This window comes from Danio aesculapii, chromosome 12 (genome assembly GCF_903798145.1).
Source record: "Danio aesculapii chromosome 12, fDanAes4.1, whole genome shotgun sequence".
NCBI lineage: Eukaryota > Metazoa > Chordata > Actinopteri > Cypriniformes > Danionidae > Danio > Danio aesculapii.
The window spans coordinates 38365801-38378321 of NC_079446.1; the positions used below are offsets into that span (position 1 = coordinate 38365801).

Consider the following 12521-nt stretch of genomic DNA (forward strand, 5'->3'; position numbering starts at 1 on the left):
AAATGTTTTTTCTTCACAAAAAAGTACATACTTTTAGGATGTTGTATAAGTATGCAAATTGGGATGCAGCAACACCTGTGTACAAGGCCGGAGTTGGAGTTTCAAGCCTTAGACCGGCCCATTTCAGTTCACGACTGACTATATTAAAATAACATCATTTCCAATTCAGTACTTTAGTGAAGATTTATTTGAACAGTTAACACAATGTAATGTGTAGTAAAATCTATTTTCTTATCTATCCAAACCTTGAAATTAAAAAAATATCAAATAAATACAAATATATATATTAGGCTATATGTATAAAATAAAGATTTATATTACATGTATTGAATTTTCGAATGACACTATCATATCTTTTTCAAGGAAACAGCTGCTTTATATCTTCAGATATTTTTCATAAATATAAGAACATTAAAGGCTAGCTAAATCTCCAACACTATTCTTTAAAACATCACACTGTCCTTTTCTGCAATATCTGAATATATATTCTGTGCAAAATTGTTTACAGATATCATTAAACAAAAATAAAGCATAAAACAAGTATTGCTGACAAGTTATCTGCCAGACATTTTTAACCACAGTATTACTTTCTAATGATGGCTTCTTTTTTTTCCCCTTTTTAGCTTTCTGATCAAGTTAAATCAGATTTATTAATGTAGTGAATCATCTGATTTTATTAATTGTCTCAGGGCATTTTTCATTCAGCAGGTGTAATATTCATTAATATTAATTATTCAAATTCTTATATTCACTTATTGTCAATCCTACCTGCCCATTCTGGTGCTTGGTAATGTTACGTGGCCTGGCTCTTCACTGTTAGAAGCAAACTGGACAAGAGGCTGCTACTGCTGCTGAAGAGCTACAGTACAAGGAAAAAGTTTGGTACATAAACGGTGGTTTGCAGACATCGTTTTTTGCACTGCTCTTAACTAGCTTAACGTTAACTTACTGCCTGCTTCATCGTCTTCATGTGTTGTTGTGCTCTCGCTGCTGCTGGTTTTAACGAAAAATGTTCTCAGCTTTTTTAATTCTGGCCTTTTCAGCTCCTTTATATAATAAAATTTTCATCTCTCACGTATCTCTTAAATGATTTAGCTGATGAGCAAGATGCTGCTGTTGGGGAGTCGAATGATAATTACGTCATCATTAACTTGCAGGCTACATTCTACTCATGGGGCTGCGAGAAAATAAATAAAAATAGTGGAGCTGCGGTAAAATAATGAATTAAAAGAGTGAGGCTATGGTCAAATAAATAAATAAATAAATAAATGAAAATGACTGTGAGTGCAGGCAGCTAGGGACATCAGCCCTCGCAGCCAAAAAATGGACCGGCCCACCGGGAATACTCCTGGTTCTCCCAATTAGCCAATCCGGGCCTGAACTTGTATATCTATCTTTGTAAGGACTTTGTATAGTTGGGTTACAAACTGTCCAAACTGTATATTCTATCCCCTTACCTTAACTTTTTAAATGCAACCCTCATGTTAAACATTCTCAAAAATGACTAGATGAAAGCATAGTGTAGGATATAATTTTATGGCCACTTATAGGTTTTGAGAGGAATTGTAATATTTCTGTATCCTTCTTAGATTGCTTCGCAAGTTCAACGTTAGTTCAACTCTAATCAATAGATGTTCTTGCCTCATTCGACTTAATCCTTTATCTACCTTTCCTGGTGTCCTGACTAAAGTGTGCAGGCAGATAAACGTGTAGGGATGTGAAAAGGAGTCCTAATTATGGAATGCAAACACTGTTTGGGGTCTTGGAGTTAACGGCAGCCTGCAGTTTCGCAGAAAGATAGATGCAGTTGCAGCAGAGAAAACAGATCTTGTGACCCGTGTCCAGACATGTCTAAGCGCTTACCGCAAACTGCTGATAAAGAAAAGAGAATAAAACAGGCAGATTAGACATTGAAAAGAGTTTCTATAGGTGAGATACCACTAGGAATGTGTGTATACTTTGCATGTTATGCCTGAATATTTGTCTCTTCGGCTGAAAATTTGACATCTCTGCCTCATGGATCAAGTAGATGGAGAGGGTGCTGACATGAATGTCTTGATAAGAAAACCACTTCTTTCAAATGTCCATTGGGGAGATGGCTTAATGAAGAATGTTTAGTCTTATGTCACATCTTTGTTGAGGTGAAATGTTAAAAGTGCAATCAAACCGTGGCCGCCTGAAGTGATCCAGCCTCTTGGGAAGTAAACTTCAACATCCGTTGGCAAGAATGTTTGGAAGAAATGCTTTTTCGCCACATGTTGTTGAAGGCAACAAATTCAACAATGGCAGGGAATTGAGTTCCACCTCTATGGAGACATAAGCTCTACGCCTGTATGTAAACACACTGTAAGCAAGCATTTTAGGGTCATGCATTTGCAAGACTTCTTTTCTCAGGAGACTTATGCTGTCACACACAGCCGCAGGCACCAGATATAATCTAAACACATACTCATGCGTTCTTGGATAAACACATGCTTGCTTGACATCCTCACAGATGCTGATATTAAACGACTCCGTTGCACAAACAGTTCATGGTCTTAATGGTAATCTGGGAATGTCAACATTTAATCTTTACTGATATATCACAGGTAAATCAAATCTACGATTAGCCCATCGTATCAAAGCCTAATGTGGCCTTGAATATCTTTGCGTCCTCTGTAAAAATAATCGTATGACTCAAATGTGTCTTTGTTTAGTTTGCCAGAGACTTAAATTGAGCTTTGATTATCAGGGTCATGATTAATGAGGGTTTTTAGTAGAAAGCTCTGTTCATAAACATGCCTACGCAAGGCGGATACTTGAGGGAAGTTTCTTCATTAAACATCTAGTGAAGAACATGAAACTCTCAAATCACCAAATTTAAAAAGATTGCCTAAAATTTCAGGCCCATTGTTATGTTGATTGTGCTATGTACCCCAGATTTGTTGAAGAAATGATTATTTTGGCTTGGTTTTAAGTGGCTTGATTAACTTATAATTGCCCCAAGTTTTTTTTAGGGAGTCCTTGTTGTTTTTGTTGTAACACAAAATACGTGATCATTAATGAGACTGTTTAATGTTCAATCCATCACAGTTGTCTTACCTCACCGCAACCAGAATCGTTAGCCATTCTGGCTCTTTCTTTGTAACTTGAGGCCTCGTCGCAGTAGGATGCGCCGTGTTGGCGGGATTACAACTGCGAAATAAAGGCTCACCTTAATGATGAGCTGGGTTATGTGAAGTGACATCAGGCCAAAGATGATGAACTAGCTTGTCTTTCCCACAGGAGGTTTTCAGGCCTCTAGAACCACCGGCTTAGCCTCTGTCTCCAACACCCAACTGAACTAGACAGCACTCATCCATCTTATGTCATCACCATGAAATACCTTTTAATGTTGTCGTAATAACTGGAACAAACATTGCAAAAACATCAGCAAGTGCTGGAACCAAACCAAAAAAAAAAGAAGAAAGGCCCACAGTGAAGTTAATGGTGCCTTTTTTTTTTGTGTTTTTAGTGTGACTACCAAGACCAAGTCTTTAGTTGAGTTAAACTGATGATGCACAGATTACTGTATTCATGTTTGTCCATTCTTCTGCAGTACAGCATCCCTAAGCATTCCCAGTCCCCCTATCTTCTCCAGTGGCCGCTGGCAAACGAAACTAAGTACATTGATTTGCACTGAGGCAGCGCTAGTGTAGAGCAGAACATTTGTAATTGGCTGATTAGCATGTGGACAGTTTAGCACTCAACTCTGCTTTGCGCGGGCCATTAATCAAGCCTGTCACTGTGCCAGCTGAGCTGCTGCCAGGTTCTTCGCAGTGCTCCAAGCTGGAGAGACCAAATGATCACAGCTCAGATACCAGGCTGGATAGAAGGACTTGTATCCTGACTCTTGTGTGGAGATAGCAGGGAATAGGGATGTTAAATAGTTCCCAAAATGAATCTAGAACAAATGGATTCCAAAGTGGCATTACTAGATATGGCTGTGTGATTTAGCTAAAAGAATTGTGTAATTTTTCTCAATTTATTTTGATGTTGATTATAATATTTAACAATAATATGGGAAATGGTTTTAATATGTTTGTTACATGTAGACCATGGGAATTAATGTAAATGAAACTTATTTTTTTCATAATTACATGTAATTAGATTTCACTCCCTCAAATTAGGTCTTTAATTGTATTTTTTCATTATTATATGATTGATTTGACATCAAAATGGTGGCTAATGAAATGAATTATTCAAACGTAAACCGTCTAATCAGTATTTCAAAATGGAATCAAGTGAAAATGACATTTCTTGCAAAATATAGATTTTTTTTTCCCCTTTTATTTTGTTTTATAATCTTATCCTGTTAAAATGAGTAATAATATATTTATCTTATGTTATTTTAGTTACATTTGAAAATAAAAAGTTTGTGGTAAATATCTTTGTGTATAGTGGTAGCTGGTCTGAAGAGAAACTGAAAAGTTCATTGTGATATGTAAATCTAGATCAACTTCATACGGATATAATATATAAGCATCTACATTACCTGACAAAAGTCTTGTCATCCATCTAATAATACTTGACTTTTAGTTAATCATTTGGAAATGTGGCAGAAGGTAGATTTTTTTTTCAGATGAATCACCTCTTTAACTGCATCCCAATCATCACAAATACTGCAGAAAACCTACTGGAACCCTCATCGACCAAAGATTCTCAGAGAAATCAGTCAAGATTGGTGAAGGAAAAATCATGGTTTGGGGTTACATTCAGTATGGGGCATGCGAGAGATCTGCGGAGTGGATGGCAACATCAACAGCCTGAGGTATCAAGACATTTGTGCTGCCCATTACATTACAAACCACAGGAGAGGGCAAATTCTTCAGCAGGATAGCGCTCCTTCTCGTACTTCAGCCTCCACATCAAAGTTCCTGAAAGCAAAGAAGTTGCTCCAGGATTGGCCAGCCAGGTCACCATATATGAACATTATTGAGCATTTCTGGGGTAAGATAGAGGAGGCATTGAAGATGAATCTTAATGAACTCTGAGTCCTGCAAGATTGCTTTCTTTGCCATTCCAAATGACTTTTTTTAATAAGTTATTTGAGTCATTGCAGAGATTAATGGATGCAGTCGTCCAAGCTCATGAGAGTCAGACACAATATTCATTCTTTTTCCACTGCACCATGACTTTATATTCTATTCTGGACATTATTTCTGTTAAGTGACAAGACTTTTGTCTAAGCAAAGTCAGACCTTACTGTCCTGATTAAATAATAATGATCAATTTATTTGGTAAAAAAGCATAATCTGGAGGCATTTGCCTTTCATAAAAACCAAATTATCAACTACAAGTCAAGTTATTATTTGTTGTTCCTAAAACTTGGATAGGTGACAAGACTTTTGTCAGGTAGTGTACACCATATAAGCATCCAGCTACTTTTCAGTTCAGACTCAAGTCATTTAAAAAAGGAAAATTTGTAATGTGCAAAAGCCAACGCCATATCTTTAATAGCTGTTAATGTATTGCCCAGTTTTTACTATATATTTACAGTTATATTCATTTACAACAGCTACCATTTTTAAAAAAATAACTGTTAAGTGTAAAAAAGTATATAATACGGAAATAGCCATATTTGGACGCAGGGATGGTGTTGACTTCAACTATATACTGCTGAAATTTATAGGACACTAAAGCATCATTAACATCCCGTCTGTAGGATTCATTCAATAACATTGCTTCTCCAGATGTGAAAGGAAGGAAGTCCGTGCAGCTGATTGTTAAATAATTAAATCATAACTGAAGACTTTTTAGAGATCTTGCCTCTTTTCCTACCAACTTTTATTCTCCATTGTTGAATTTCACAAAACAGGGAAATGGTAGAGTTTGTAATTGTAATTCAGCAGACCGTGATCCATTCATTCACCTTTAAAGTGGAATCTTAGCGCGGCAGACACTCTATATAATTACTGCATGGTGAGTGCAGTGGTCTGGCCAACAGTTTCTCCAGGAACCTGAAAGAAATCACGTAGCTCAGGTTGAACTTGAACCACTGTTGATAAAGAAGAGCTTGAAATGATTTGCAACCTGTTGTTCTAATCTGGCAGGTAATTTTGTTAAAGCAGTGGACTATTAAGTCCACTTTTGAACTGTTTCTGCACCTGGACTTTTGACAGCATGAGGAATCATCATTAAACGCATGTGCTTACAATGTGCGCAGTGTTGATTGAGAATTTGGATTGTAGTTTTTGTTTGCAAAGGTGGAGAGGGATAAAAAAAGTTGCTGAGCAGGTGTTTAAGCAGGTGGTGTTTACTTTTACCCCTGATCATCGTCGATGTCTTTCTCATATACAGCAGCTGCGTCTGTAAATGTCTTCGTACACGTGCGCTTCTCTTCATGAGAATATTTGAGTTTTCAGTTTGTTTGCATGTTTATGTAAGTGCGTTTGCCCTCGGATGCACTTCCCTTCAGTAAACAGTTGTCAGTGTTACAGTAAGTTTCTCATCAGCTTTAGTTAGTACGGTCTCATAGTCCAGGCAGCATTTGTTTGCTGTGGCTGTCACTTTGTCCCGTCACGCTGCTGCAGTCACAGCGCTTTTCCCTGTGAGTGAACCCAGAGCCCTGAGTACAGTGAACTCTGCAGTATCACTCTTGTGCTGATGTAGCCGTTTTCTAAATATACTCAGACTCCGTGGTCTCGATAAGAGTGGAATGAGGATTAAGGCTTCTTGATACGCACACAAAGTGCACTGGAATTTGCTGTACTACATTGCTTTGCAATAACGTCTCGTTATTTGGTCTGTGTAAAAATTTACACACCCGAGCAATTGCAGTGTTATGGATGTGACATTTGCAGTAAAAACTCACATAGAAAGTAGACTTAGTAATACGGTAATATGATATACCACGGGATCAATAAGTAGCAATGGTGTCAGTTTCAATAGCGTTATACCATCACAAAAAAAACAATGCACTTAGATAGGAAACAAGTATTAAATATTAAATATTATTTATTTAATGCCTTATGTGTTTTAAAAAAAATGTGTATGCTTGATTGTCATCACGGGACAGTGTGGAGGAGATAAATTGTGGTAAGATGGCCTGTAAACTGTAATCTGTAAACATTTTTTAATATTTTAAGTTAGGAAAATAAGCATGCGTTATGGATGTATATGCAACATACTTTGCAATTCGGTTAATTAAATTGCATTACACAAAAGAAACAATGCTAATCAAAAGGACAAGAGTTGGCTCTCTATTGAACAAAAATGATTTATGAGGAAAAAGCTTTGTTATGGATGTTCAGATGTAAGGTAAATCACGTTTGAAAACATTGACAGAGGCGTTTGTGAGTATTTTTACAGTACTGTAAATACCAATACCAATAAATTTTTAGTGGCCGAAAATTCGGTACATCTCTAATATCAACACACTTTAGATTTCCTTTGTTGCACATTTCTGCTGTGTGATTGGCTCTTAGATCAGTATAGAGGAAAAAAGTCCAGAGCTTATCATTGTTATTGACGTAAAATTTATTGCGAATATTGTTTATTGGCCCAGCCCTAATATAGACTTATGCTTTTTCATTGTTGAAGAAACAATGTTGACACATTCTAACAAGTGCTGATGCACTGTAGAAATAAGACAAAATTCTGATTATTCAGGGCCTTAAATATAGAGATGACAGCCTGTATTCTCATGTGCTCTATTCATATTCATTTACACTTCTACAGTGTCTTTTTTTAAAAGTGTGATCTTCATCGGCAATAAAGATACTGAAGCAGAAGTGTCGGGGGTCTGGGGGTGATGATGTGAACCAGATGATGTACCACCCTGAGAGACAAAATCTGTGAAACGTGACAATGCATGCGAATTAAGCATCAAAAACATTCAAAACTTGTGTTCATTTCTCAATAAGTTGTCAATACACGTTTTTGGGTTCGCTTACTAATACATTAGCCAGTGTTCTGTCCCAGATCTCGCTTTTACTTACTACTGGGAGTCTTTTAACGTAAACTCTTGTCCTTTTGTAGGTTAACAAGGCATTTGAAATCTCACAGGTCTAAAATGTTGCAGTTGTAGCCAAGATACACTCTGTAACAGTCATGTTAGCATCCGGCTAATACTTGAGAGACTATCCGAGCAGCAGAAATTCGCTCCGGTCGACCCTCTGACGCGCTTCCTGACCCAGGAAATAGAATTAACACCTCGGCCCTAAAACTGCAGGGGCCTCAGAAACGGCCACATCTGTGCCCTGCCCCGTCCGGGATCTCCAGTGCAATAACACTGACGGCCGGGAGAATAAATTTGAGACTCAGCAGACGCTTCGCTCCAATTTTATACAACACACTTCGGGCTTCAACTTCCTCTGCACTGTATTAGGCTACTTTATCACTCTGGATGACATTGGTCCGAGTTTGAAAGCGCGGCCAAAAATAGCTGAAACCAAATGAAAAACAATCAATCTCCCGCGACACGTTTGTCACCAAGTTTGTTGTTTTACCTCCTTGAGATGTTTTATTGACCTGCCCGTTCCTCATGCATTAGTCTAAACATTGAGGGACTGTATTTTGGTACATTCTTTTGTGTTGAAATGCATGATGGGAAATATCATGCGGTTGATAGATGTTATCAATTGTGCAAATAGCACTAGCAGGGATCCTCTTTAAACTCCAGAGGATGCTTGGGAATTCCAAACAGACACGCACCGTCACAGATAATATGCATTTCCCCCTGTTGTCCTCCACAAGTGGGTACAGGTCCCATTCTCTGAGGCATCTAGCAAAATATAAATGTAGTCTACGTGAAATGTATTATCTACAACAAGAGCGTTTTTAATAGTGGACTCTTTTCCGATGTCAAACGGACAGTAAATTAAGAGAGGAAAAGAGGAATGGATTATCTGTTTATTAGTTATTTTATGGGGGCCATATTTTAGGAGAAATGGATCCTGAAATTCTTGGGGTTGAAAAGTGAGCTATCTGTTTTCTTCATTAGGTGCATGTGCTGTCTCTCACAGACTGAATAACCGCTTTCTGGCTTTAAACGCCCCATGTGTTTGTGTTTTACTCTCACATTGTAGATTCCCCGAGGTGGGTTTTGTGCAGACTCCCCAGCAGAAGGCCATAAAACAGAAAACCTTTTTTACTTTAATCGTCCCTGTTGCACCTAAGCAACCTCTGTCGTTCTGTCTCGAACACGTGCGTTCATATCGATCCATTTATGGGTTTGAATTTCATGCGTTTGTTGGAAATCTTGAGCAGATGTTTCAGAGAATACATGAGAAACGTGCCTGTCTTTAAGTCTTTAAGCTTTTTTTGCTGTTTTTTTTTTATATGCCACAAAGAAAAAGGTGCAAACAATTATTAGCTGTGCTGGTAGTATTTGTTTTATTATACAAAGATCTGTTATATCTTAAGTTTCAAATAAAAATTTTTCATTATCATTTAGAGGTTTTTATTTTGATTTTAAAGATCACAGTTATTTCACCAAATGCAATTTATTTAACTTCCCTAGCGGTTAGTATTGACAATAGGGTTGGGCGATGTTGACTAATTTGTCATCGTACAATGTCTAATGTAAAACATTGCGATGGACGATGACATCGACGTGGTAGGCAGTGGTGAATTAATTATTTATGAATATTTAGTTCATAACAAATTAATTATTTGTAGCCGTTTCAACTACCTGACCCGCATGGTCTTTGTTTTATCCATAAGTAAATCATAAATAAATAAAGATAAGTTACACACAAATTACCACCTGTCAATCACTTTTTCCTCGGGACTCTGGCATGAATAGGCAGTGTGATCGATGTCGTTATAATGGCGTCGACAAACTTGGTTGGTTAAAAAAGCTGCACAACCAACAGCAACCAACCAATAGTATCTGATGTTTTCACTAAAATTATTAAATACAAGCGTAAAAGTGAAATATTGAAGCAGTGTACGGACACTGTGACACGTTACCTGGTAGATTTAAAAGACAGAAGAGTCGTTAGATAGAGACAAGATGAATGAAATATCAGGTTTAACAATGATAGTGAGAGGCGATCCATCGTCTATCGACCCAACCCTAATTGACAAAGACTATAGAATTAGGGCTGCACAATATATCGTTTTAGCAATGTGCACACCTGCAATAGTCACATCAGATCTGCAGATCTGCAATTTTGAGTCTGAATTAAAGTTGCCCAGGAGACACAGAATGTATGTGATTTGTAGAGTTTAACCAAAATAGAGTGAAAGTTTATGATTAAGTGTTCATCTGTGTTTAAGGCCTCCAATATCGTGCAGCCCTATATAGAATACACAAGATATGTCAGTCGTAGAGTTTTGAATAGGGGGAAAGTGTAAGGGTGAATAAAGCCCCGCATTCTAGTACAGGAGCCAATCATTGATAGCTATGGACTGACCATTCTCTGGGGGAGGGGCTCAGACCAGATGTGAGTTTCTGCAGATTTTGTGTGATTTGATTGTTTAGAAATAAAACTAAACACAGTTGTTGTTTAGACTTGTTGGCGATTCCTAATATGAAATGTAATCATAAGCTTGGCAAGCATTTTTGGAGAATTTGATGTTCCCCATTCAAACAGAATGCCCGAGCATGCAACGTTTCAAAGATGGCCACCGAGTGAAGTGACTTGCCTCAAAGGGACTTTGGTATTGATTTACGAAACTTGGCATATTTTTTGTTGTTTTAAGTCAAAATGCGTAAATGCCCTAACTAGCTATTTTATTTTAGAGAAATGGCGTAGAGAAATGGCGTATAGAGAAATCGGTATTAAGAAATTAATAAAACAGAAATGTCTCAATGTAATTGAAGAGGTGTTTTTGTATGTGTGTGTAGTTGTTGGTCATTACACAAAAAATGTTGGTGGTTCTTACTAAGAGGATATGTGTTTAACAATACCAGTGTTTAAAAGTTAGATGTGCAAATTTATGAATGCATGTGTGTTGTACAGATTTAGTATTGTTAATACCTCATATATTAATGTTCTTTTTTTTCCATTCCTTAACAGTACTTTGAGGTGCCCTTTGACTCCAACATGAATCGTACCAAAAACAGACCCCTGGTCAGAGGACAGATCAGGTAAGCTCCTTGACAACTCTTGACTCTCACTTTTGGGGTGTGTTTTAAAAGCTTTTTAGATTCAAACATGCTTGCCTTGTGCAAACGCAAACCAAATATTTGTAAAGAGCAAAAATGTCTCCCTTACTCTCATTATGCTCATCATTTACTCTGCACATGGTTCTCAAGTAGCCCAGTGTTTGTGTGTAGCTGAGCCTGCTGGCATCAGAAACTATATGCCATTGTTTGATATCTGTAGCGCTGGTCTGCCGCTTGTGCACCTGTCCTGTGTAACCTGATCCAGTTTTGTGTAGGTGTGCCTTTCTCTGTTCGTCCCGTCTCACTCCACTGCTGACAAACCATGGGTCACGACAGTACACCACTCAATTAGTGATGGTGACTCATTTATTTTTGTTGTAGTTTTGTGGGCTTAATGTGGGATGCAGGTGTAATTTCTGCATGCTGTTAGACGAGCTTGCTAAATTGATTCAGAAGAGTTCTGTTTGGTTATCATAAAGCCCCAATTATTTTCAACTGGATTTCTTCTATTTTTGTGTTAAATAAGCTTACTAAAAGTTTTTTAGTGTTTTGTTTATCATGACAGTCTTCACAAATGGGCAATGTTAATGGATTTGAAGACTTAAAGGGAATCTGTTTCGTTAATCTGTTGAACACAAAAGAAAGTGTTTTGAAGAAAGCTGAAAACTATTATCTTAATCATATTACAGTCGGAGTATTGGTGTCCATGTAAATGTACTCAATAAAAGTGCCAGATGATGTCGCAAGCTGTCAGAGACAGTTTCCCCCCTTACACGCAACTTTTGTAAAGCATCTGCTTCACGTTGCTGTGTCAGAATCCTTGCTTGTACAATATAGCCATACTCTAGAACGCTTAGTTTAAACAAATTTGATGAATGCGATCGTATGTGTTGATGAATCTGAAGGGAGTCGTTTGTGTGCACTGTAGTGCGCACGTTGTGTGTGAGTGTGTATGTGTGTGCGTGTGTTTGTTTCCTAGCAACAAGAACAAACGGACAGTGTCCGTATCCCTAAAAGTTGTTTAGAATTAAATGTTTCAAGACGGTGTGACTAAAGTCCATGTGAGAATTCTATAGTCTTTGTTGTGACACAATGCGTACCTGTGTGTGCCTTTGATGCTTTGATGCTTCTTACGTCCTTGTCGCTGCACCAGTGGCACCGAAATTCATATGCTGATTCTGCGATTCTGCTTGTGAGAGACTGTTCTCACTCTCAGGTCACATCATTCAAAAGAAAAGGGCCACATTGTGCCCCAATAATGTCAACAGACTGGACTGTCTTAGCAGCTGGCTGAATGTAAAGGAGGACTAAGCAAAATTGTTCCTACTTTATAATTAATGTTCTCAACTCTCAGCAATACAACTTTTCAATGAGCACAATTGTTTGTATTCAACGCTTTTTTTTATTATAATTTTCGAATTTCCATATTTGCAATGCCTGTATTTTG

The 12521-nt window shown here is 37.6% G+C and overlaps 1 protein-coding gene across 1 annotated transcript in view; it reads left to right on the forward strand.

The window, feature by feature from the left end:
* Positions 1-12521, forward strand: part of LOC130238699 (protoheme IX farnesyltransferase, mitochondrial) — a 67548-nt gene that overhangs the window by 39278 nt on the left and 15749 nt on the right. The window contains exon 5 of the mRNA XM_056469796.1: positions 10986-11056. Within this exon, the coding sequence (XP_056325771.1) occupies positions 10986-11056 (71 nt within the window). The remainder of the gene's footprint in view (positions 1-10985; positions 11057-12521) is intronic.